At 50.5% G+C, this 26,960-nt stretch overlaps 1 protein-coding gene across 1 annotated transcript in view; it reads right to left on the reverse strand.

The window, feature by feature from the left end:
* Positions 1 to 21,217, reverse strand: part of SLC6A4 (solute carrier family 6 member 4) — a 38,407-nt gene extending 17,190 nt beyond the window's left edge. The window contains exons 1-7 of the mRNA XM_003912554.5: positions 20,933 to 21,217; positions 7,192 to 7,655; positions 4,462 to 4,596; positions 3,793 to 4,012; positions 2,834 to 2,972; positions 1,481 to 1,615; positions 1,012 to 1,115 (exon numbers count right to left, since the gene is read on the reverse strand). Coding sequence (XP_003912603.2) covers positions 1,012 to 1,115; positions 1,481 to 1,615; positions 2,834 to 2,972; positions 3,793 to 4,012; positions 4,462 to 4,596; positions 7,192 to 7,534 — 1,076 coding nt within the window. The 5' untranslated portion in view covers positions 7,535 to 7,655; positions 20,933 to 21,217. The remainder of the gene's footprint in view (positions 1 to 1,011; positions 1,116 to 1,480; positions 1,616 to 2,833; positions 2,973 to 3,792; positions 4,013 to 4,461; positions 4,597 to 7,191; positions 7,656 to 20,932) is intronic.
* Between the last annotated feature and the right edge of the window lie 5,743 nt (positions 21,218 to 26,960).

Consider the following 26,960-nt stretch of genomic DNA (forward strand, 5'->3'; position numbering starts at 1 on the left):
GTGAACCCGGGAGGCGGAGCTTGCTGTGAGCTGAGATCCGGCCACTGCACTCCAGCCTGGGTGACAGAGCGAGACTCCGTCTCAAAAAAAAGAATTAAAAGAAAAAAAATACAAAATTAGCCGGGCATGGTGGTGCATGCCTGTAATCCCAGCTACTTGGGAGGCTGAAGCAGGAGAATCACTTGAACCCGGGAGGCAGAGGTTGCGGTGAGCCGAGATCACACCATTGCACTCCAGCCTGGGCAACAAGAAACTCTGTCTCAAAAAAAAGAAAAGAAAAGAAAAGAAAAATTATGGCATTTTGTGTTAGTCAAAATAACGTGATCATCACACTTTTTGTTTATACGTAATACAAATAATCATGTTATAATTTTTGTTGTTAAACACATTGACTAGTTAAACCTAACTATGTAATTGTATGTTGCAGCTTTTTGTAAACTTACTTTGCAATCTTTCTCTCTCTCTCTCTCTCTCTCTCTTTCTTTCTGGAATCTTGCTCTGTCACTCAGGTTGGAGTGCAATGGCACGATCTCGGCTCACTGTAACCTCTTGTGCCTTAGCCTCCCAAGTGGCTGGGATTACAGGTGTGCACCACCATGCCTGGCTAATCTTTGTATTTTTAGTACAGATAGGGTTTCGCCATGTTGGCCAGGTTAGCCTGGAACTCCCAACCTCAGGTGATCCGCCTGCCTTGGCCTCCCAAAGTGCTGGGATTACAGGTGTGAGCCACCATGCCCAGCCTCTTATTATTTTTATATAGAGGAGCACTGACAAAACCGAAGGGCCTGGGGCCCCTCTCAGCCTCTGAGCGGTCCGGGTGAAGCCCCGGCCTCAATGAGTGCTCTGGCCATGGGTGAGCTGGTCAGGGGCCTGCAGTACCCTTGAGGGGCAGTGGCATCAAGGCCTAAACCTGGCCAGATTCGAGGCCGTCGGTCCAATCACCTTCCTCCACACTGGCTGACTTTCACTCACGCCACTTTCAAGCTTTCTTTGGGGACCCCAGATACTCACTGGTAGCAGTTGTTGTTGAATTTGTTGTAGCTAGCAAAAGCCAGCAGGACCCCAAAGCCCGGACCAAGAGAGAAGAAGATCTGAGCAGCTGCATCTATCCACACCTGGAACACAGCAGGGGTAAGGGCCTGGGGTGAGGGGGAGACACAGGCTGACCCTGGCACCAACAGGGTCGTCTCTCCTGCCTCCATGTGGCTAAGTGCAGAGGCAGAAAACCAGCTTTTAAGGCTCATTCCAGGCATAGCCATAAATCAAGTGCCAACAAATGTGATTTCTCTTCCTATCATCTAGGCATAAACCCATCCAGTGGCCTCAACTGTACTTTACTGCTTGTATTTCTTGGTTAAAGTATCATGGCAGACTTGCACAGTAAAGCCACATTTCAGTTGTCCCTACTGTCCTATGTGGAGGAGGACCAGCTTCGTTTAGTAAAATGAGACAGGTACAGATATTTCCCTCATTATCTTACCCCTGTCTCTAGGAGTTTCTGCCAGTTGGGTTTCAAGTAGAAGAGAACACCCCTCCAGGCTCCAGGGAGGGTGGCACCCCTCACCAGCAGGACAGAAAGGATGATATAAGGGAAGGTGGCTGTCACCCACACCACCTGTAAGGAAGAAGGGCGAAAGCATGGGTTATCACCATGCTGTTCCAGGGAGGGGAGGGGAGGGAAACAGCGGAGGGCAGGGGAGGGAGGAGGAGGTGGGTGGATGGACATCAGGTGTCTCTTATTCTTTTTTTTTTTGAGGCCAGTCTTGCTCTGTCGCCCAGGCTGGAGTGCAGTGGCCCGAGATGCCCGGCTCACACAAGCTCCGCCTCCTGGGTTTATGCCATTTCCTGCCTCAGCCTCGGTAGCTGGGACTACAGGCATCCGCCCTCGCCGGCTAGTTTGTTTTTTGTATTTTTTAGTAGAGGCGAGGGTTTCACCCGTGTTAGCCAGGATGGTCTCGATCTGACCTGCGTGATCCGCCCGTCTTGGCCTCCCAAAGTGCTGGGATTACAGGCATTTCCCGCCCAGCGTGTCTTTATTCTTGAAGACCTTGGGAAAGGAGGGCAAGGTGGTGTGGCAGAAAGATCACAGCCCTTGGAATCACACAGACAGGATCAGATTCAGGTTGGCCAGTAGAACTACCTCTGAGCCCACTACGCATCTGTAAGGTTGAGGGAGTATCTAGCAGGAAACAATAGCACTGGCCAGTGTATAAAAAGCACTGAACATGGTCCACGATGGGTTTCCAGTAAATTATTGCCACAATTATTAATTGTGGTACTACCGGTTAAAGGAATTTTGAGAAAAAAAAAAAAAAATCATGTAATGGTTCTTGGCATTGGCCCATTTCTAGAAAATATTGTTTTTTCTTTTCCTTTTTTTTTTTTGTGAGACAGAATCTCGCTCTGTTGCCCAGGAGTGTAATGGCATGATCTTGGCTCACAGAAACCTCCACCTCCCAGGTTCAAGTGATTCTCTTGCCTCAGCCTCCCGAGTAACTGGGATTACAGGTGCCTGCCACCACGCCTAGCTATTTTTTTTTTTTCCTTTGGTGGAGATGAGGTTTTGACATGTTGGCCAGGCTGGTCTTGAACTCCTGGCCTCAAATGATCCACCCATCTCAGCTTCCCAAAGTGCTGGGATTAGAGGCGTGAGCCACCATGCCCAACCCACTTCTAGAATTTTCTAACAAATGTGGTGAAGAGAGAGAGGGTGCATCACAGAATGTGTTTGGTGTGGAAGGAAACAGTGCTGTCTGTCCAGGCTACTGGGTTTTGAGTTTGAGAGCCTGTGGGCCCCTGGGCAGGCCGGGTCAGCAGTCAGAGCCCTCCTCACCTTGCCAGAGGTCTTGACGCCTTTCCAGATGCTGAAGTAGATAACAGTGAAGATCAGCATGATGCAGAGGGCCAGCTGCCAGCTGATGCCCCCCAGGTCCTGGAGCCCCTTAGACCGGTGGATCTGCAGGACGTGGCGCCTGGAGTGAAGGAGAAAGAAAGGCCCCGGAGAGGCTCTGGAGAGTGACCTGGGCACATATCTGTGTTGCTCCTTTGAGGGTGCCCAGGACAAATGGACACTGTGCTGCTAGGACCAAGTGGTCACTGAGGCCCAGGAAGAGCTGGGATTGGCCCTGCCTGTCCTGAAGGACCACAAAGCCCATTTGGCTAACACCCCGGGAAGAGTGTTCAACCTAAAGGCAGACTTCCTGGATTCTCCTTTGCTGGCTGGGACCTGAACTCCTTTGCCAATGTGACCGGCTTTTGGGAACATGAGGGATGGGTAAGTGTGGGGAGTCGGCTCTCTTCCCTACCCCAAAGTAGCTCTCTCTTTGGGCTGCCGTTGCCTGAAATTCCAGCATTAAAGAATACTACCTTCCCCAAGCTGCTTCTTCCAAAGGGTAGATGCCACTTACGAAGTTAACACATTAAACCATTTGAATAGTTTTGAACTTTCAAAGTACTAGGATGCTTTGCCTCCATGACATTCGGCTGAGAGGAGGACCCAGAAGAAGGGGAGTAATTTTGGAATGTGAAGGGAGGGACGGGCTTGGGCGCGTTGGAGCAACCTGGCTTGGCACATGAGAAAGTGCAGGGAGGCACAGCAGCGCCAGGCCGTGGAGCACTTGAGGTAGAGTTTCCCAACTCAGAATTCTGCTACTCCCACCCCTGATAGCTTCATCTCTCAGAAATCTGCCAGGAGAGAGGTGGGGAGCCCTTGGCCCTGGCCTTCCTAAGAAGACAAATCCCAGGGGTGTGGCCTGCCCCTAACAGGCCCACCCCTCACTTACATGCACTTACGTGTAAAATTCTTCAGCTGGGGAGGTGGAATGGAGGGTCCAGGTGATGTTGTCCTCAGAGAAGTAATTGGTGCAGTTGCCAGTGTTCCAGGAGTTCTGGCAGCTGGTCCAGGGCAGCTGGTCCGTGAAGGAGGAGATGAGGTAGTATAGCGCCCAGGCCATGATGGTGTTGTAGTAGGAGGCAATGTAAAAGGCAATGATGCAGATGGCATAACCAATCCCTGGGCAGTGGGTGAGACGGGGAGACAGAGGCCGAGTTTAAGGGTGGCCCAATGACAAAAGGCTGAAACGCGGCATCGGAAAGCCCCGCAGCCCAGCAGAGGGGTACAGGTGGGTGCCGCCCTCTGTTCCATTTCAAGGACTCCAGGCCACCACAGGAAAAGTGGCCCTGCCGTGAGTCACTCATATGTATTTGCAAGGTAACATGTTTTAGAAAATGTGTACATGTCTTGCTAATGCTTTAAAATGTTTACATTCGTTTACTTCTCCTTGCCATTTATTCTGTTTCTCTTTAACCATTTCACACCACTTACACAGTCAAAGCCTTAATTACTCAAGCCATCTCCTAAGGCCTGACTGATTCCAGGAGAAGGTCCCCAGCTCCCACCCACTGATGGAAATCCCTTCCTGAGAGGCTCCACTAACCCACCCCACCAAGCCCTTCAGTTACCTTTGAAAATCGGGCAGATTTTCCTCCATATTGAAATGCATCCATTTCGGTGGTACTGTCCCAGCGCGAGCTCCATGTAAAAGAGCGGGATTCCCCCAAAAATGGCCATGATGGTGTAGGGGAGGAGGAATGCCCCTGAGGCAGATGAAAGACAACTTCACTTCCTGCCCACATCTGTCCCAGGATAGCCCAACCCATCTGTGACTCTGAGAATCACAGTCGCCAGATGATGTGAGTGTCACGGAGCCACCCTGGGCTGAGCGGCCTCACGGTATGCTCCTCTGGTCTTACTGCATTGCCAGAAGCAGTCGTAGGGGGAGCGCCATGACTAAAATGAGGTTTCAGAGGAGGCCAAGAGACCAATTGGGAAGAAAGCCGGGTTTGGGAGTCAACAGAACTGACTGCCTGGAGAACTGCCTTCTGACTGCCTGGAGAACCCTGGGCCACTTCCCCTCTCTGAGCCCCAGTTTCCTCCCTATAAAAGAACACAGTTGAGGAGAGCTGAGTTTCCCAAATGTAGCCACGCATCATAGTCACCTAGATTCCTGGGTCTACCCCAGACCTCCTGAAGCAGAATCTCCAAGCATGGGTACAACACAAAACTTGTGTTCAAGCTCCCTAAGGTAATTCTGATGCAACCAGTACCTGGGATCCTTGGAACAGATCACCTGTGACAATCTGTAGCAACAGCTGCAACACCTGTGAGTCACCCAATCAGTATCTTTGTTCATCAGTATTGTCTATGGCTCCAGACACACGGTTATTGATATTTGGCTACACTTCCATAACTCCACTGAGCCGGAACGCTCCCTGACAAGCGCCGTTTGCAGGAGGGGCTGGACAGGGTAGTTTTCACAGAACAGGAAAGCACAGAGCTGCTACCTAACTGGAGATGCTGGTGTCTCCTGGATCTTGTGGCTGAGGCTGAATTTAAAAATATCAAGTTGGGGAATGTTCACCTGCAGCCTGAGTTTTTAGCCTAGGTGGGGGTCAGCTGTGATTTTTCCCTGATAATTTTACCTGCTGTAAAATGCTCTGAACCCAGAAACCTGAGGTCCATGCAAGTCATAAAGGTCCACGTAATTTACAGTCACACTGGGTAAGGCTGGCTCGAGAATAAAACCATGTGTTCTCGTGACGGCCTTCCTCCAAAGAGCCTGCTTGATCAGCTTTACGCTGGGGAATGAGTGTAAGGGAAACGTCACCAGTGACCCAGCCCCTTACATAATGCTCAGGCTAAAGGTGAGTCCTCTGGAGCAGGAGATAAGGTGATTATGACTTTTGCTCCTCCTAGGCAGGAAGCTCTGAACTTCCCGGGGGGCCCCCTGGAACTACCTTTGTAGCTGCACGGACAGAAATCCTTAAAAGAGACAGTAAATCCAGGCCATTCTGTGTTAGGTCACGGGAGAAGTGAGAGTGACACAAATGGATGATCCCCAAACCTCTTTTTAACTGCCCTCCCAAATCTGTTGTCAGAGCTTCCAACAAAATCAAGCTTGATTCATTTGACACCCACTTCTTGTTATTTTCCTGTGCTGATAACAAGTCCAGAGGCCCCAAACCCACTCACTTTCCCCCACTGCTCCGCTCTCCCCCAGGTTCCCATCTTCAGGCCTACAGTCAGCTACTATTTTTGATAATCTATAAGTTACCTACTTGATAGGCTTTAGGGGTACAAGGAACAAGATAGGGCCTCTGGCCTCAAAAATCTAACATCCCAGGGGGAGACAGGAGGGCCAGCCATTCGTATTTTGAGGTTGGCATTAATGTCATGCTGTGAATCTAATCCAGCTTAAATTCTGCCCAGACTGGTAATTAAGACTCTGGACCTACGTTGATGCCCTTCTCTGATCTCACACGGGCCCAAAGGATCAGAAGCATCTGGGACGCTGAAGCAACCTCCAAATTTTCCCTTACGCAGGCCTACCCTTCTGGACTCTTCCCAGCAGAACTTGCCAGCAGGAGTGAAGGGACTCAGCACAGGGCTGATGGCCATTCCCTCACTGCTAGCTGAGGGAGGACAGAGCCTGGAGAATGCAGGATGAGAAGGCGGCCCTTCAGTAAATGGAGTGCTAATGATGCTAGAGATCTGTGAGGTCAGGCTTGCGAGGGCTTCACCCAGCTTCAACCCGGAGAGCCTCAGACACACTCCCTTCAGCTTTTGGCTTGCTGGAGATTTGACTTTTCTTTTCTTTTCTTTTCTTTTCTTTTCTTTTTTTTTTTTTTGAGACAGAGTCTAGCTCTGTCACCCAGGCTGGAGTGCAGTGGCATCATCTTGGCTCACTGCAACCTCCACCTCCCAGGTTCATGTGATTCTCCTGCCTCAGCCTCCCAAGTAGCTGGGACTACAGGGGCCCACCACCATACCCAGCTAATTTTTATACTTTTAGTGAAGATGGGGTTTTGCCATGTTGGCAAGGCTGGTCTTGAACTCCTGACCTCAGGTGATCCACCTGCCTGAGCCTCCCAAAGTTCTGGGATTACAGGCATGAGACACCATGCCTGGCGAGATTTGACTTTTCGACCAGCTCGAAAGTCTAAGCCATCATGTTCCCAGACTTACACCAGTGAAGACTGAAAAGATGTGATCTGTGTTCTGGCCTCTCAAGAGGACCTACAGCCCACCCCAGGTTGCAGCCTACCCGGGTCACAGCCCACCCGGGTCTCAGCCCACCCCGGCTCACAGCCCACCCCAGGTCACAGCCTCTACTCGCAGCCTGTGATACTGACCTCCTCCATTCTGGTAACATATGTAGGGGAAGCGCCAGACATTGCCCAGGTCCACAGCATAGCCAATGACTGAGAGGAGGAAATCCACCTTCTTGCCCCAGGTCTCCCGTTCCCCTTGATGAAGCTCAGCCACTAGGGTGGTGGTGGCCGCCGGGATAGAGTGCCGTGTATCGTCTCCCGCACCAGGACTTGGAACTGCTGAGTATCCATTGGATATTTGCCCGGACTCCACTTTGTCCCCTGGGGTGGGAACAACCTTCTGTAGAACTCCATTTTCCTGACAGTCTTCTCCATCCTTACACGCTGAGAGCTGCTTCTGAGAATTTAAGGGCGTGGTCTCCATCCTGCTGGTTAGTAAATGGCACTGATGTCCATCTGCCAAGGATCCCAACTGAACTCTGGGTGCTTGGATTTGTGGATCACCTCCGAGCTTTCTATCGTCGGGATTGACACGTCAGGATTGACTGTTGGAAAGAAACACAGAGGAAGGAGAATAAAGTTAGACATTTTACTCGTCTTTGGTATTAACTCATCATACATCTTAAACTACGTTAGCTAACACGATTACAAATGCATCTGTTAAATGTGAGACATCCTATTTGCTACATGGCAGTCCATAAAATCAACTAAATTTCTCAACCTACACAGGGCATCAAATTACAATCAAGTAATTTCAAAAGGAAACAACAAAACCAACAAAAATAGATAGCAAATCACCAAGTTTTGCACAGGCTGGACTGGAGAGTAAAGCACTCGCTTCCCTTTGAGCTACTGGAATCTCACCTTATGGTTTGCCAGCAGCTCAGAAGAACGTGAGGGAGGCTCCGAAGTGTCACAGAGCACCCCCTTTGTCTTGGATGCCATGTTGGGGAAACAATGACAAGCAAAGGCGTTTCTGCCTTTCAGTAGGCAGGACAGTCCTCGCCAGCATTTAAGCTGCACACCCAAAGTTACATTTTGTATCAACTACAGACACGATTTTAAAAGGATAAAAGCAAAGGACAGAGGTGAAAAGGCCTCCCTTTGTGAGGCACCCCAGCTCCTTAGCTGTGGACTCTGTCACTCGTCTTTTAACCCCTAGGAAGGTTGGGGCAGCTTTGAGCTGCCTCCAGCTGTGTCCAGTCTATCTGCACATGGCCTTTCTGCGTTCCCATTATGCATTTGCAAGCCCGACTGGTCCTTAAACGGCACTGCTGCTCACCATTTACTCTTCTTGCCACTTGCCAGCAACTCCTGTGGCTAAGCCCCTTGTTATTCTGCAATAGCAGGCAAGCAAGGTCGCCTTGCCTCCAGGAGACCCAGGGAGAAAAGCGTGCAGGTTACCGACGCTGGAGTGGCTGGTGTCGCCGTCCCCCTGCGCCTCCATCGGGAGGGCCCAGCTGGGGCTGCTGTGCCTTCACTTCACCCCCGTGGCCTGGGCGCAGGGAAGTCAGCTCAGCTCTGAATTGAGGTCTGAGTCGTCAAACATGGGGTAGAAATGTGAGCCCTTTTGGACTTTAAACCTATGGCCTGTTATAAAGTTGTAAGCAGCAGTTGTAAGACCGTTCAACTGCTCACTCTGTTTCTTCTGGGCCTGAGCTTTTCACACTCTTGAAACAGTTTGGGAGTTGAAATATGTTTCTGCCTAGCTGAGATGACACTGGACACTTCTAGAAAAGATAGCCAGGGATGGACTATTTATAACTGCAATGATTTGAGGCTAACCCTCCAGATCCAACAGTTAGGAGGATGGCTAGGGACTGGCTAATAGAAACGGCACATGGTGTCTCCTGCCTACTTGGGGTTTTCGGTGACTGCAACTTAACTGTCTACACACGTGAAGACAAAAACATAGTAAGTGAAAAATCAGGACACAAAATAGTAGCTTCACATGGATGACTATGGTTATAAATATGAGCAAGGATTAGACAAGAACACCAGGGAATGTCAGTCATTAGGGTTGTGCGTCTGCTGCGTTTTCTCTGCAAAGTGGAAAATAAAAATTTTAAAGGGATTGATGGTTGCCAAAAATATCTACAGCAACAAGGGATAAATCAGCTCCATGTAGCCAGGGGGTGTGTGTGTGTAAGGGGGGGTAGATGTCTTGGGCTGTACCCCACTGTTTGGGCCCTCCGCCACCCACCCTAGGCTCAAAGATGTAAACACCACTCGACAAGAGCAATCTCACCATTCCGCTCACCATCTATGCTACTGTCTGGCCTTGGCCTCCCCCTGCCTCCCCCTTCCTTAGGCCCTCAACTAGGCTTGATAGGCTTTTAAAATAACCACACATGCCCTCACCCGCCACAGGTAACCATTTTACCAGGCCAACGGATATGATTATTTTATTACATGATGAGATGTCAACGTATTTAAATATTCAGCTAAATTAAACCTGAACTTGGTGGTCAATGGTTGTGTTGTTTAAGAAGGCCTCTGTACTTCCCTCCGGCCTATATCAATTACATGTTTTGCACGTTTAACAACCGACGAACTTGAAGGCCAAATGGCAGGGAGGAAGAGCTTTTCCCTGTGCGGCCGGAGGGCACCAAGCTGACAGAGCTGCCCCACCCCTTGCTCTTCCTCCCGCTGGCCTTCCACAATTTTTTTTTTTTTTTTTTTGAGACAGAGACTTGCTGTGTCGCCCACGCTGGTGTTCAGTGGCACAATTTTGGCTCACTGCAACTTCTGCCTCCCGGGTTCAAGCAATTCTCATGCCCCAGCCTCCGAGTAGCTGAGACTACAGGTGCGTTCCACCATGCCTGGCTCATTTTTATATTTTTAGTAGAGACGGGGTTTCACTATGTTGGTCAGGACGGTCTCGAACTCCTGACCTCACATGATCCACCCGCCTCGGCCTCCCAAAGAGCTGGGATTACAGGTGTGAGCCACCACACCCAGCCTGGCCCCACAGTTTTCTGCAAGAACCTCTTCTATTTTCAGTACTGCCACTTTCCTCTCACTTGAACAGAAGCTCCAATTGCATCACCCAATCTTTCCCTGGCCTCTCTACCCAGGCCCAGAGGGTCTACGGAAGGGAAACTAGGTCCATCTCAGAAGCAATACTTTGGGGAGAGGAAATAAACATTTAGCCACAGCAGTGAGCAGTTATGCTTCTGCCTCAGGGGCCAAATGATTTGTTCTGGATTTCGTTTACCTTCTCCCTTGAGGCATCCTGCAGAGAGGGTAGAAAATGGGTTCAGGTAGGTAGACTTTGGGGGACAACCTGTGTTCTCGGGAGTCCTCAGGGCTTCAGCCCCGAAGGCATCCAGTCCTGAATTCCTGGCGACTATGACGAGCAGCTCCTGGAAGAGTAATACACTGTTTCTGTGTGTTCTGAGCCGTTACAGAGGTCTTGTTTCCTGAAATATCCCCTAGTTCTTTTTAATTTTTTTAATTAAAAAATTTTATATCGATAGGCTGAAGTGGCCTCAGTGCAAGAAAACCCAGAGCATCCCTCAGACAACTCATGCCCGGGCAGCCTCTCCCCAGAGGCTGTCTCTCTCTATCCAGTGGTGCTTTCTGGGGTTCTCCTACTGAGCCCCCACCCCTCATCACAGAATCTGGGATGCAAACAGAAAGTTACAGCCACTCAAAGGAGACACACATCTCCTTTTCTTAACTCACTCCTCTGCCTCTGCCAGGTAGAGGAAAACTCCTCTCGGTGACTAATCGGGTCGGCTAGGAGCAGATGCCGTGTGCCTGGGGCCCTTTCTGCCTGCAAGCTCCTGCCTGTGGAGCCCCAGACTCTCTTCTCATTTTTTTTTCTGATTCTGCAGAGCCCTGGCTGGCTTTTTCTATCAAGACTTGCACATAACAATGGCTGAAAACAAACTGGCCCAGCAATAGAGAAGTGTGAGTTGTTAAGAAGGTTGGTTTCTGAGAATGCCCTCTTCTAAGCTTTCTTTTTTTAAAAGGTATTTTTATCCTGCTGGGTGGAAAGATTGCAAACGAAGTCCATGTTACAGCTGTGACCTTCTCCAGGCAGCCTCTGAGTTTCTCCATGGCCAGAAAAAGCCCCCGAAGGAAGCCTTCCTTTGCATCTTGGATGTGTGCTGTTGTTCCAGGTTGCGCTGGTGACAGGCTGAGGGTGGTGCCACGGACCCCATCTCTGCAGTGGGATGACAGCTGGCAGGCAGGAGCCTCGCCCCCCAGGTCTCTGTACATGAGGGGTGCAGTTGACCAGCCAATGGGCGTGGTTGACTTTCTCTTCACTCTCCTGAAGTTAATGCACTCCATTTCCCCAATCCCTGACTCCAAGTAAAAAAGGAGTGTTTCTATTTAAACTTCTCCTGATCAAATCTCCATTCCTCTTTCCACACACTCTGTCTCTATAGCCAGGAGCAACCCGTACCTGAACAAGCATGCAATCATCATGACTGGTCATAAACACCCAGCCCTTTGGAAATGCCTGTGACATTCCATCTACTTGAAGTCCATCAGTGCCTTCTAAGCAGAAAGACACTACAGAAATGTTGAACTTTGACTTCATGCGTCAAGATCAAAGTGAGTTCATTTCTCAGGAAACTCAACTTTCTTTTTCAAAACAAACAAAAACAAATGAACTGTGGGTTTAACGCTGATGAGATAGGATTAGTTACAGGTCATAGAGGCAACTGGTAGTTAGTATTCTCTATTCAGAGGGAGGCCGAAGTTCCCAGGGCATCTCCCATGGGTGGTGGGAATTACAGAATGCTGGTGCCGCCCGGAGCAGTAAACATGGAATCTGGCCCTCTCCGCGGAGAAGTACTCCTTCAGCAAAGATGTGCGCAGGCCCACATGTGCTAGGCTCCTCAGGAACGAGGCAGGCAGGCCGGGCCGGGTGACTCACCACTGCAATCCCAGCACTTTGGGAGGCCAAGGGGGGCGGATCACCTGAGGTCAGGAGTTTGAGACCAGCCTAGCCAGCATGGTGAAATCCTGTCTCTACTAAAAATACAAAAAGTAGCTGGGTATGGTGGCGGGCACCTGTAATCTCAGCTACTTGTGAGGCTGAGGCAGGAGAATTGCTTGAACCCAGGAGGCGGAGGTTGCAGTGAGCCAAGATCCAGCCACTACACTCCAGCCTGGGTGACAAGAGTGAAACTCTGTTTCAAATAAATACATACATACATACATACATACATACAAAAATTAGCCAGGCGTGATGGTGCATGTCTGTAATCTCAGCTACTCAGAAGGCTGATGCATGAGAATCGCTTGAACCTGGGAGGCAGAGGTTACAGTGAACTGAACTGCGCTCCAGCCTGGGCGACAGAGTGAGACTCTGTCTCAAAAAAAAAAAAAAGAAAGAAAGAAAGAAAGAAAAAAGAAACAACAGGCGCAGTCCTGCCTGCATGGTGTCCACAGGCCAAGCCCAAAATCTGAAAAGGAAGACCCATTGCTAGGAAAAACACGATGCTTCTGGAGAGAGGCTTGGTGCTGCCGCACATCCCGTGGTGAATGGTGGCTGCCGCTGGCTTGCCGCGGCATGTTTAGATAGCTCACATGTTTTGCACCACAGTTGCCCCACGCTTTAAGTATTCTTTTGCTGCTATTGCAGTTTCTGTCACAGGACCTCGGCTTTCGGCTGATCCTTCCTTGCAGGCTCCGCAGTGTAAAATGGAGGCTCACGTTTGCGTCTGCGGAAGGCACCGCTGTGTTCCAGAAGTGTCCAGGGTCACAGGGGCACAGGTTGGAAGCCATAGGGACTCCTGGCTTGCCTTTCCAATGAATTGAAGAGACTTCATGATAGAAATGAAGAGAATAGAGAAAATCTGCTTGTTTTTTGGGGCAAAAAGGGTAGAAATGAACTCCACTATCACAGCCATCTTCTTATCCAAAGGATTCCTTATATGACAGAGTCAAACAGCTTCGTGGTTTTTCTGTTTGTTTGTTGTTTGTTTGTTGTCGTTGTTGTTGTTAAGAGACAGGGTCTTGCTCTGTCATCCATGCTGGAGTGCAGGGGCACGATCACGGCTCTCTGCAGCCTCAACCTCCCGGGCTCAAGGAATCCTCCCACCTCAGGCTCCCGAGTAGCTGAGATTACAGGTGTGTGCCACCATACCCAGCTAATTTTTTGTACTTTTTTCAAAGACGGGGTTTCATCATGTTGCCCAGGTTGGTCTTGAACTCCTGGCCTATAAGCGATCCTCCTGCCTTGGCCTCCCAAAGTGCTGGGATTACAGGCATGATCCACTGCACCCAGCCTGGTTTAAGTTTTTGGAGAGGAATTAAGTAGGATAAAATTCTCAGGGCCATTTGGGCCTGTTACCATGAGAAAGGAAAAGAATCTCTGTCCAGAACTTTCCCTGCCTGGGAGAGGATAGCCCTGGGCTTCTCTCTACACAGAGTATAAAATCTAGAGGATTTGCCCCTTGTGATGGGGTTAAGATCCCCCCGAGAGGCTGGCCAAAAGGACACTGGATTAATTTTGACTTTACTAGAAAGAAATGAATTTGGCATAGCAGACATGAACAGTCTCCTCCAGTGAACATAAACAGTCAAGCCCAGACTAACTTCCTTCCAGAGTCATCCTTCATTAGTTCCTGTGTTCATAACCCATAGCTGTCCTTTCTGTTTCAGGTCTGCACTGGAAGCCCTGGTCCACCACTTACTGGCTGTGTGACTTTGAGTAGGTCACTTAACCTCTCTTAGCTTCCATTTCCGCCTGTGTAAAAGCAGACTGTTAAAACTGCTACTTCCTAAAGGCTGTCATGGGAATTAAAGTATGACACATGCTTAACTCAGGGTCTAGCACAGGGAAGCATCAATCAATGACAGTGAGCTGATGTCAGTATCACCACCACACATCCGCAACCCATTCTGCCTTTCTATTTCACACCCTAGTCAGGGAAACTAAGGCCCACGAGACTTGAGATTTAAGTGATCTCTGGCTCCCAGCACGGGCCTCAATGGGTCATGCTTGTTTCTCTCAATCAGTGCTTGGGGCCACCTGGGAAACAGACTCCTGGGCTGCTCTCCCAGAGATTCTAATTCAAGAGATCCACGTGGGCACTCAGGGATCTGCAGTTTTTAACAAATACTGCAGGTTACTAAGGGGCCAGTAGGCACCAACAGTGCCGTGTGCGTCCCCACCCTGTAGCTTCCCTTCCTCTAATTATCCTGCACCCTCCAAGGCCTGGCATAAACTTCTATCCACCTCCTCTCACCACTCCAGCCCAAGATACACTCTTTCTACTCGATTCTCATTTGTCACTCGCCATTGATTACCAGGTATCATTAGTTATCCTTTTAAGTACATTTGCTTCGTGTTCCTCTGGAAGCAGGGGCTATGGCTGCACGTCCCTGAGTCCAAATACTTGCAGACTGGAGCAGGCCCTGTACAGCTCTCAGCACGGAGGGCTTGTTTTCGGTTTCCTGGCTGGGCAAGGGTGTCAACAGATCTGAGCTCCATGTGAGGTGCTGCTCTTTCTCTCCTCCCTGGAGTTAAGTCAAATGGGATCAGGGTTCTATTCTAAGGGACCCTACCCCTCCCTGCCCCTCCCGCCAGGAAGACTGGCATGCATCTTGGTAGCAGAGGAGGAGGGCTGCCTTAAAATCATTTTCATGGACTATGGACAGGAAGAGACTGGCATGCCTAGGATTAAAGAGCCCAGGACGGGCTTTCAGACTTTGAAACAAGTACTGGCAGGCACACCCATCAGCGGCCTGGGCTCCGAATGTTCATCTGTGAGCTGGTGGTTTGGAACTTAGAATATATTTCCCACCCACAGAAATAAACGTGGTAAACTAAAGCATCTGAAATGAAAGCTGTGAAGAACACAGCATTGTTAAGTGCTACAAGACGGTGTAGGGGTGGGGAGGGGGTTGACAATGAGACTGATCCGAAGTTCTTTCTTTCTTTATTTTAACCTTCTTTTTGGTTCTTAAGGAAAACTAAATTTAAGGAAAGAAGAACAAGGAGCAGGGAGATCCTTGTACAGATTCCATGGAGGTGTCTTTTAGGCACTTTTGAGGTCTTTAGTTTTGTTTGTTGTTCAATTTAAAAATACACAACAGAGATGAGGTCTCCCTATGTTGCCCAGGCTGGTCTCGAACTCCTGGACTCCAGTAATCCTCCTGCCTCAGCCTCCCAAAGTGCTGGGATTACAGGCATAAGCCACTGCACCCAGCCCAAGTTCTTTAGAAGTTGATGACATGGGCCAGGTGCAGTGGCTCATGCCTGTAATCCCATCACTTTGGGAGGCCGAGGCGGGTGGATTACCTGAGGTCGGGAGTTTGAGACTAGCCTGATCAACATGGAGAAACCCCGTATCTACTAAAAATACAAAAATTATCCAGGCGTGGTGGCGCATGCCTGTAATCCCAGCTACTTGGGAGGCTGAGGCAGGACAATCGCTTAAACCCAGGAGGCAGAGGCTGTGGTGAGCTGAGATCGGGCCATTGCACTCCAGCCTGGGCAACAAGAGCAAAACTCCATCTCAAAAAAAAAAAAGAAAAAAAAGAAAAAAGAAGAAGAAGTTGATGACATGAATTACTTGTGACACATAATTTCACAACTTACAACTTTTTGCAGAAAACAAAACTGCTTTTACTCTGTTACTATAGTATATTTAAATGTGGACGAGGCTGGGAAAGAGACTTGAGAAACTCAAAACAGGTGATGTGTTAGATTAAGCAGGATTACGAGTGTCACTTACACCTTCTACACACTCCTTTACTGTTGTGATAAATACAATTTATGCAATAAGTAAAAATCAAGATAAAACACATGGGAACATGTCCACACACAGCTTCTCTTTTCCTTTGTACGGGTATATTACTAAGACTACCTTTGTGTAAAACAGACATGATTGGGCCCACAAAGGGACCCAAGACAGGGAGAAGAGGGAAAAAGCCCCAGGGAGAGGGTGCTATGAAATAAGGGTGGATTTACCTGTGGCTGCTTAGCAAGGTGGAAGAGGGAAGCGGGGAAAAACAGGTTTGAAGTGGAATTACAAAATAAAATGGGAGTGGAGAAGAGAAAAGAGAGGAGAAACTGGCCCATTTCTCTGGGCAGGGCATGGAGGGGAGAAGGAGAGGTGAGGTCAGGTGAGGTGAGGCTGCTGGAGGAGAGGGGTGCATCCAGGTGGAGAGGGGGCGTGGAGGCCACGTGCGGCCACCTCTTCAGCCACAAGGTGTTTGGAGTTTGGGTGTTGCTGCTCAACAGTGCCTCTACTCTTAGGTCAAACATTTCTGAGATGTGCTTTAGTGTGAGTCACACAGTTGGGGACACTCAAGAAAAATCAGTTCATCCTCACACACCATTGCACCAATCTAGTTCTCAGATATGCACTGAGATGAGAGCAAGAAAAGCTTTCTGACCCCTAGTTTACAGTCTCACAAAGTAACACTGTAAGCTAAAAAGGACATCACTGAGACAGTGGGGGAAATGGGAATATGAGCTGTATGTGTGATAATAGTATTGTATCCATCTCCAGTTTCCCCAGCATGAACATGGCGCTGTGGTTATGTACCAGAAGGTCCTTGTTTGTTGGAAATGTATGCTGAAGTATTTAAGGAAGAAGTATCTGGAAGTCTGCAAACTCTCAAAGGTTCAACTATATATATTAGTTGAACCTATATATATATAGAGTGTATATATATCTGTATATATACAGATATACACTATATATATCTGTATGTACAGATTATATATACTATATATCTATATATACATGATATATGGCTGTATGTATATATACAAATATATAAAAGGCATAATAATATTAATGATCTTACATATTACACATATCAAATTATACATATACTGCATATGCAAAAATTAGATCTATGCATAATTAGAGTGACTTTGTACACAAATTGGCAAAATGTTAACTGGGGAAAATGGACCGTATCTCTGATTTTTCAGTTGAACATTTTCAAAAGAAAAAATAATTCTAGCCCTCAGCCAGTGCTGGGAAACTTCCAGTCAGCCAAAGCTCCCTGCTGGCCAGAATAGCTTATCTCCCCTCTCCCCTCCAGGCTCCTCCCTCTCTGTTCCTTCGGCCCAGCTCCCCTCCCCTGAAACATGGGAAAGGGCCAGCTAATTTGATTCGCCTTTTAAAGACGACATGCCCACCATTACGGAGGGAAGAGAAGAGAGTGAAAGTACAAGAGTCTCAAGTTCCAGGCCTGGCTCTGTCCTCATGAGCTGTGGGCGAGCTCGAGCCAGCCACACACAGAGCTACGGGGAGCAGAACCCCTCCCTGGTCCTTCCGGGTCTCACACTCTCTAATTCTTGGCCCCTTAGAGAAAACAAATCGGCTTATTTTGTTCGACAGTTCAGTAACAAAGGAAATGAAATGCCCTTTTTTCCTGGTATCCACACAGAAAGATCATAGCAAAACCCAGGATGGCAAAGGCCTACGTACTTGCCCCCTCCCACCGGCTGCCCACCCAGCCTGGGGTTCTGGGCTCTCCCGAAGCGCACAACGGGCTCGCTGTGTCCCCAACGTGGCTGAGAAGTGCTTGCCCAGATCACCACCTGGTCTCGTCACAACCCCTCCTGTCACCTCTGCCCTCCCTACCTCAAATAATGTACCTGAAGAACTTGACTTCACCATCCCAGGAGACCCTCCCAGGAGACAGACCCGTCTGTCACTCCTCAGTACCTGAAGGCCCTGGGACATTGCCTCTGTGTCTCCACATCACTGGGGTGCGTCTCTCCTTTTGCAGCCCAGGGGCTTCTGGGATTAATGGAGGTCCATCCAGTCCTGGGTGCTAAAGAGCCTGTGGCTTAAATCCCATTAACAAATCCCCTTGGTTCACAGTTGGGATGGAAGCTGGGGAGCTGCTGCCAGGTTCCAGGGGGGCCAAAGGAAAGATGGAAATAATAATAAGACAGTCAGACTGCCTCACACCCACTTTATCACTACTCATTTTGTCACCTCATTAGACACAGGGCTGGGAAAACACTTGCTCCCATTTAAAAGCACGTTGTTGACATTCAGTAAATGAGCCTTTATCTTCCCAGTCACCCAGAGCGAACAAAAGTCAGGCTGAAGGGACCAGCCGCTGCAGAGACCAACATTTCTGAATGTGAACCAAAGTCAGCACGGTGAGCTCCACCTGGAAACACGGGGCTGTGCAGGCCGATGGTGGAGCCTGTGCACACCCTAGAAGAGCAATTTGCCTTTCTGCTCAGGGAAGATCATTGATGCCAGGTTTCTATGAAAGGCTAGTTTCATGTTTTCCCCTGGATTCCTCCTAGAAAGATGGGAATTTTCTTTCCTTGGAATGTCATTTTGCCTGGTTAAGCCCAGAAACAGATTCTCTGTAAGAGCAAGGGAGTGTGCCTCACTTGTCCCAAGTGTGGACAAACAGGCACTTTTATGAGAGGTTTCGCTCCACACCCACGTATATTCCATGAACACTGCAAACCTCAGGGGAGTGCAGGCGGCTGTCAGTAGCCCAGGGACTGGACAGGAAAATCGGCGCAGCCCAAATTTGTGCTGCCTGGGGGCTGTTTCTACCTCACCACACCCTGGGCATCTTGCAAAGGGCATTTGGGCAGCTGGGGGGTTATTGGGCCCCTGTTGGTTGGATGTGGTTAAGGTGCCGGGCTTAACTCACTTACGTGTGTCAGAGTGTGCACAGCCTCTGCCTTAGAGTGAAACCCGAGGGGATCCCCAGGAGACCCTGATTTGAAGGTGATCTCTGGGTAGAGAGTACTAGCCCTGCAGCATTTTTGCACCATCGTTTCAACTCGTGTTTTCTTCAAGTGGAGAGGTTAGGGTCACGGTTGCAGAGTGAGTTGAAGGGGATTCGGACATCGTGTTAGGCAGGCCTCCTCATAGCCCCTCATTTAGAGCTGAGGACCACGAGGAGCTGATGTGTTACTGGGAATAACTAAGGTCTGAGTTACCTTCTCAACAACAGCCAAAAATGACTGTATAATGTTTGCTCTGACTGTCCAGACATCTTTAGAAAAAGTCAAGTCATGACCATATCCTGTTGATTCATGAAGCCAAATTAAAATTAAGCTTCTTCAGGAAACCCTGCCTTCTATGTTCTCTCCAATTATACCATTCATTCCACAAGTAGGAAGCAGAAGGAGCCGCTACGTATTGGCTTAATGTCTGGAGTTACCTGTGTTTCTGTTTGGCAGGGGACATCCAGGGTGTTTGGGAAGCAAGCACCTGCTATAAGAAAGAGACTGATCCATGCTACTAACCCCCCCTCCAGCCAAGCATCCCCATTCTTCAGGCACCTCACCCATTTGCAAAACTCTTCAACATGCCTCTCCAAGTTTCATCAAAATGCTCAGACGACTCTAAACATCCCCCAAGAGGAATTCCTGAGGTCTTTCGGATTCCATTAAAACATCAACATTATTCCCTCTATCCCACTCCTAGTATACATATATTTCTTAAACAACCAGATTGGAAAAAATGTGTTTGAATATCTGTGTTGGTGGTTACATCTCTGAGAGGTCTTAGATGGATCACCAGAGTGTTGAGGGAACTTTTGATTAACTGTGAAGCAGTTCCAATCTGTTCTTTAGTGGGAAAAAGAAAGAAAGAAAATAGAAAAGCCCATGCCCCAAGTGGCTTGCTCAATTTACACAAACTTCCTAAGAACCTGCCTCTCACTCATCCATGCTGGAACGGTCACTGCAACCCGAGTGCGTGGTAGGAAAACCCAAACCCTGGGGCCTCAGTGGCTTCACAGAAGCAAGTAATGGGACAAAGAGTCAAAGCTGTGTGCTCCCTGCCCTCCTAAAAACCCAACATTGACGCTGCCCACAGTTCTCTGTTTCATTAAACACAAGTCCCAATGTCACCTTCTTAGACATTTTTCCTATGTAACTGAAGGCAAAACACATTAAATATTTGATCTCGTCTTCCTATGATGAGAGTTAGCTAGCAGGCTCATAAATAATCCATTGACCTGGTTCACTTTTCTGGACAAAACTGATCGTAAAAATACACACACAAAGCCTTTGCAATGTCTGATTCAGAAATTCTACCCCTCTCAAATTCTTCACAGTCCCAAATGGAAAAGGAACAATTCAATATGCAAAAGCCCCAGTTCAGAAGAAAATCTGCTCCTTAGCCCGAGACCCAAATCCACTCTCGAGCTCCAGAGAGCTTTTTTTTTTTCAAGAACAAATTTGAATGTACACAATTTTCAAGCAAATGATGGTTATACCCTTCAACCACGCAGCACAATCATTGCAGTTGGAGTTACACATAAATTCTGAATGGCCTGTGAGATGTCTGAGCGCGCCTCAGCTCTGACAGTGAAACCACCCAAGCGCGCGGAGACTGGGCCCACTTAAGCGCCACTCAGAGATTTCTCTAGCTATCCGGGCATTTGTGTCAACCAGAACTCTCCCTTTGCATAAAGCCACCTGCACGCGATGACAGTAAAGTAAAGATCAAACCTAAACCATGAGTTGAAACGAAAGCAACTTTTCCTAAAGCGCAGGACAGCACTTTGCTCAAGACCCTCTTTAAGGGGTCTTTCGGGGGTCCTCAAGAGGTTGCAAAGCCACTGCAACCACAAAGGAACCCCCTACGCCCGCCCCCCAGGCTCCTTTGAGCACTCCACGTTCCTCGTCCCCCACCCCGGCCGGTCCGCTTCAGCTCTGGCTCTTGCTGAGCTTGGAGGGCGCAGGGCCAGGATCCGGCGCCCACCGCTGGGGTGCATACACGTCCTCGCCTCCTCGCCTCCTCGCCTGGCGGTGAGGCGCAGCGGTTCTCTCCCCCTCCCTGAGGCGGGGAAGAAGTTCTGGAAAGAAACGTGGGTTCGAGGCGGAGAGGAAAAGCGGACCCACCTGCAGGGCTGTGCCGGGAGGCTGGTCCCGGGCTGGGGAGACGGCCGGGCCTCGCGCCCTCGAGGCACCGGGCAGCGCTGGCTGTGCGGAGGGGCGCCCGCGCGGCCGTATTTGTACCCGCGGGCCCTCACATGGTCTGATCTCTAGATAGCCGCCGCCAAAGAGCTCTTGAAGAATTTTTGCGTCACTTTGAGGCGAATAAACTTAATGCTTCCCCGCTCCCGCTGGATAGAGTTGCGCTCGCCCGGGAGGGGCCGCGCTACTGGGCGGAGTGCGCGCCCGACCCCAGCGCCAGGAGGGGAGGGACCCCCGACACACACACGCTCGCAGGGAGGAGCGGAGCGCGGAGCGCGGAGCAGCAGGCAGGGTAGGGCAGGGCCGAGCGAGGAATCCTGACTTTCCTGCTCTTTAACTTTGCGGGAGGGGGGAGGCTGCACAACGGGGCACGGGGTATGCGCCTCCCCTGCCGCCCCCCTCCCCCAGGACGGCACATAGGGGTCTGCTGGTGCCGCTTCCTCTTGACCTCCAACACCTCCCCATCGCCCCCATCCCGAAACCTGCTTTTTCTTCCTGGGACGTTAACAGTACTTGGTACCCATGCGTTTATCTGACTGCTGGGATGTGAGCTCAGCTTAGCCTTGTCTAATTCCTCTCTGTCCCCAGAGTCTCACAATAAAGACTTCCACAATGAAGGAATGAAGAACTGGTTCTCATTTTGTTAACCAGCTACTGTTCAAAGCTGCGTCAAAACGGAGCACAGTGCTTTGGGAGGTTGAGGCAGGGGAGGATCGCTTGAGCCCAGGAATTCGAGACTAGCCTGGGCAACACAGCAAGACCCTATCTCCAGAAAAAAAAAATTTTTTTTTAATTAATCGGGCGTGGTTGCCCGCACCTGTGGTCCCAGCTACTCAGGAGGCTGAGGTGGAGGATCAGCTGAGCCCAGGAGGTCGAGGCTGCAGTGAGCCGTGATGGAGCCACTGCACTCAAACCTGGGTGACAATTTGAATTATCTGAAAGCGCCCAGCAGGAGCCTATTGTTTTGAACCATGTGCATGTTATTTTGATAATTTTTTTCAAAAAGTTTAAAAATGGATTTAATGTTAATACCCTTTTTGCTAAAATTATTTAAAACTTTAAAAAGGGCACATGCAGTACTTGCTTTGGGTTGTCCCTGAGGCAGAGAGGAGAAGGCTCTACCTCTCCCCAAGAAGAGGCCAGGAACGATAGGAAGTAGAAGACTGAAAGGAAATAGCAGTAACAAGTTTGCAGCTCCAGAGAAGCCACAGCCCCTTGTACTTGGAGGAACTGACCCCTGAAAACTGTGCGGCCGGTTGGGCTGAGCGTCTAGAGGGACTGAGCTGGACAACCACGGGCAAGCGAGGGCGGCACCCAGCGGGAGGAGTCCGCGCGGGATTCTGGTGCCACCTAGACGCCAGGGCGGGGACCGCAAGGTGGGCGGGAGGCTTGGAGCCCGGGATGCAGGGGGATACTGGGAGGGTGCAAGGGGAATGCTGGAGGGGTGCAGGGGGGATTCCGGGGGGTGCAGAGGGTATGTTGGGGGTGAAGGGGATGCCGCGAGGGGTGCAGGGGTGATGTAATAGGGTTACAGGGGAGGAGATCCTGGAGGATCTAGAAGGATCTGGAAGAACTAGAAGTCAAGTCTGAGAGAGGTCTTTGGGGGCTGGGGGGTGGGGGTTCACAGGGGATCTATAAAGAGGGGATGGGAGGTGGGGATGCGAGGGTACAGGGGAGGCAAAGGGGGTCGGGGAGGTCACAAGGGATGCAGGGATCTGCAGGGGAGATCAGGGGAGAGGTCGGGGATCCTCAAGGGTCACGGGAGGATGGGGTCGAGATCGGAGAATTAAGATCTTCAGGGGTTTCGTCGAGGTTAGGTGCTGGCATTCAGAGCGGCAACGCCAGGCGGGGGATTCCCCAGCAAGCAGGAATTTGTCCCCAGGGGCAGCGCCTGCGTGAGGTGGGGGCTCCTCCTTTCAGATGAACACAGTTGTCTGCTGCCTCCCACGTTCCACTTCTCGTTCTTTTTTTTTTTTTTTTTTTTTTTTTTTTTTTTTTTGAGACGGGTCTCGCTCTATCGCCAGGCTGGGGTGCAGTGGCCGGATCTCAGCTCACTGCAAGCTCCGCCTCCCGGGTTTTACGCCATTCTCCCGCCTCAGCCTCCCGAGTAGCTGGGACTACAGGCCCACCACCTCGCCCAGCTAGTTTTGTATTTTTTTAGTAGAGACGGGGTTTCACCGTTAGCCAGGATAGTCTCGCTCTCCTGACCTCATGATCCGCCCGTCTCGGCCTCCCAAAGTGCTGGGATTACAGGCTTGAGCCACCGCGCCCGGCCCCTAGTTCTCGTTCTTGAATGAGCATATTTGTGCCGTATAGGCAAGGGCAACAAAAAACGCGAGGTGCTGTTTCCAGGAGGGCCAAAGGAGGAGGGCAGGGGCGCTGGGAAGAGACGCCAGCGGAGGATGGCGGCAGGGGTGACTTTAGCGCTTGGCCACCAAGACCAGGTCTGTCCAGTGTGACTTAATACTTTTTAACTGTGCAGTCTCGTGAACTTGACCTCATCACTCCTGGCCTTCCTTCTAGATTCTTTCTAGCCGAACATCCATTCCTGCCCAGCGCGCAGCCCCTCCCTACGGCACTGCCCTGTTCTGTGCGGGTGCTGCCTAGAGAGTGGGCACCCTGTGGACCTGGGTCAAATCCCGGCCCCCACCCTGTACAGTCGTGTGGGCTTGGCCGAGCTCCTTAACCTCAAGCTGTCTGGCCTTTGTGTCTCTGTCTGCGAAGTAGGGAGGATGATCTCAGTGGGCACTGCCCAGCTGTGGGTGGGGAAGGGACCAACTCCTTGCAGACCCTGTGCGCTGGGCCCTTCCTCCAAGGGGGCCTTCGACCCATCCTCTGTCTGGCCGAGTGATCCCATCTCCTCCTCTCTTGCTCCCTGGCTGCAGGCACCCACCATTAGCAAACGACATTAGAATTACACAGACGGCCCCACCCTGATTCCCCCTGCCTCCCTGGCAGAGTCCGCACACAATTGGTCCAGACCCTCCCCCTCTCTTTAAACAGGTGTTTCTCTTTCTCCTGCCCTAGGCACCATCCCACAGAAAGGACAGGCCCACCCGCAGGTCCTCACCTCCACAGGGCCAGCCCTTCTCCCCACTGGAGCAGCCCCGCTCTGCCTTCGACTCATCGCCACAAGCGCCTTGTCCTTCTCGGGCCTCCCACTCCCTCCCTCTGAACCCGCACCGTGCTCCCCTGCCAGGCGGTCAGTCGACTGCCCCTCCCCACCTCCAATTCAGGTGGACAGGTTTCAGCGTCCACCGCCCGGGAAGGGGCAGCCCCGCACCCTTGCCTCCCGCACCTCTGGGCCGCTCCTTCCCAGCCTGAGCCTGACAGCATGAGGAAGTCACAACCTCTGTTGCTTCAGAGACCTGGGGAGGCTGGGAGACCCTATCCTGGGCGTGGAAGGCAAGAGGGAGCCCTGAGCGCGGCAGGAGGGAAGCAGTGTTTCGGGGAAGAATCTAATATCTATGACCTGCGTGCGCTGCAGGTAACAAACAGCGGGGAGCGTCGTGGTGGTTGGGGTTCCTTAGAATGTGAATGCAGGTGTCAGCGGGTGGCCGCAGGGAAGGGATGCAAGCCAGCCGCAGGGAAGGGATGCAAGCCAGAAACCCAGCAGGCACCTGCGAAGCTTGGTGCTGGTGATGTATAGGGACAGCCATGGAGATGTCAAGGGCGATAGGTACTGGGCAGCTGGGAAGAGGCTGCCAGGCGATCACCGCACGGCAATATTTTTCTTTGTTCACCTGCTTGAGCCCAGAAATAGTGGGGCTTAGAAGCTGCTCTGGGGCTCAGAATAAACATAGGCTTTCGCTTTGAGAGGTAAGGAGCACATAAATATTTACACCTGCCCCAAACACCGCCAAGAAAACCCACTGACTGGGAGTCTCAAAGGCCAGCAGTGAGTCCTCGGTGGAGCCAGCCAGGACCCAACCATGTGAATCCCGTGATCTCCCTCCGGAAGCCTTTGGTGCCATCTGTCTGTCCTGCCTCTGCCCTGTTTATACAATAAAGGAAGAAGGAGGCCCACCCCTCCTTGTGGGCTTTTTCTCAGGCCCAGGAAAATGCTGACAGTATTCTGTCCTTAGAGTGTCGTCTTGCTCCATTCCCACCAGCGCCTCCCCGACACCCCCAGTTTTTCCTGGGACCTGGCGTGGTTTTGGTGACTCTACATTCATGTTCAGTGGCACCTCCAAGGCAGGACTTGCTGCCACTGGGAACCTTGGGCTCCTCTCTACAGAGGTCTCCATGGGAGCCCCTAGCAGGCCCACCCCATCCAGATGAAGCAAGCTAAAGGGAACTCCAAGCAAGGTCCCTTTGGGAATGCGGGGGGTGTGGGAGAGGAACAGATCAGGTTCGGCCCTAAGGAAGGTCAGAAACATTTGGAAGTAGGTTCATTTTGTCATTGGTCACTTTTCCTAGCTCCTTCCCCCCATATTCCTTCAGAGCCTTCTGCCTTTGCTAAACCCTCCTCCTAGCACCCCATCACCCCGGCCTCCCACCTCCCTCTCCCCAGCCGCACTGTCCTCTCCACTTGAACTCCCGTTATCTCTTATCACGTGTTATGGCAGCAGCCTCACCACACCACCCACTCTACGATAGCACCCCAAACCCTCCCAGAAGCATTTGCTGGGCAAATGCTAATGCCAACAACAATAACTAAGACTTTTAAAGCGCTTTCTAAGGCCCATAATTGACTCCCTCAGTCTTCACCAGGGGCGCCCCTGCTGCTTCCACAACCCCATTGAGAGGCACAGTCATAATTGTTTAAAATCAGGAAGTATTTTTCAGATTAGCGTCGACGTAAGTTTCCATTGCTACCCTTGCTTAACTCATTGTATATTCAGACTTCATGGAGAACTTTTTCTAAAAGAGGGGGAAAGGTGGGAGTGGTTGATGTGGAAAGGCCCAGCTTGAAGGACACTCACACATGAGGAGAAATCAAGGTTGTAGGTGACCCCCAGACTTTACAGATACTGTGACTACCCCTCGATCTAGCTGCAATCTCTGTGAGCCAGGGTGTAGCAAGACAAACGGGAGACAAAACCCCTCAGACACCGGGCTGAAGAAGGAAGTGGCTTTATTCAGCTGGGAGCATCAGCGGACTCATGTCTCAAGAACTGAACTCCCTGAAAAAGAAATTCCTGGCCCTTTTAAGGGCTTACAACTCTAAGGGGCACACGTGAAAGGGTCGTGATAGATCGAGCAAGCGTGGAGAACGTGGCTGGGGGCTACATACATCAGCTAACAGAATAGAAAGTTTTGCAATGCTTCCTCATACAATGTCTGGAATTTACAGATAGCACAAGTAGTTGTAGTTTAGGTCAGGGGTTGATAATATTATTATATTATTATTATTATTATTATTTTTTAACCACCAGGACCGGGTGGTGTCAAGGTCATCTGGCTATTTATCTTACTTCTGGTTTTTTTTTTTTTTTTTTTTTTTTTTTTTTGCTTTTTTCATTTTCTTCTGTCTTATAAACTAGGCGTGGGCCAGGGGTGGCAGGGGGAAGGTGGAGAGGGGGAGGTGGGCAGCAGGAGAAGTGGTGGTCTCCTTCCTTAAGGGTTTATGATTTCTACTTCCTCCCTAGGGGATTCCCTTCCCTGACTGCATCAGCCAGGGCCACACTCTGGAGGGCAGCTGTTTTTCCCTTCCACCTTGGTGGAGATGTTGACGCCAGAAGCACAGAGAACCAGGGAGGGCCCCACCGCCCTGTACACACACAGAGCTGTTGGAGCACATTGGTCCCTCTCCGAATTTCCTAGACTCTGGGTTCCCAAGGGACAGAGTGCTTGCTGCCTGTCTCCATGCCTCAACACCTATCACTGTGTGGGCGCACAGCAGCCTCCATCAATGTACACACTGGCAATGAAGGGCTTGGAAAATGCCTCTGAGTCTTACCAGACTTCGTGCCATAAAACCAGGGCCCCAGGGACATATCCACCAATGGAG

This window comes from Papio anubis, chromosome 17 (assembly GCF_008728515.1).
Source record: "Papio anubis isolate 15944 chromosome 17, Panubis1.0, whole genome shotgun sequence".
Lineage (NCBI taxonomy): Eukaryota > Metazoa > Chordata > Mammalia > Primates > Cercopithecidae > Papio > Papio anubis.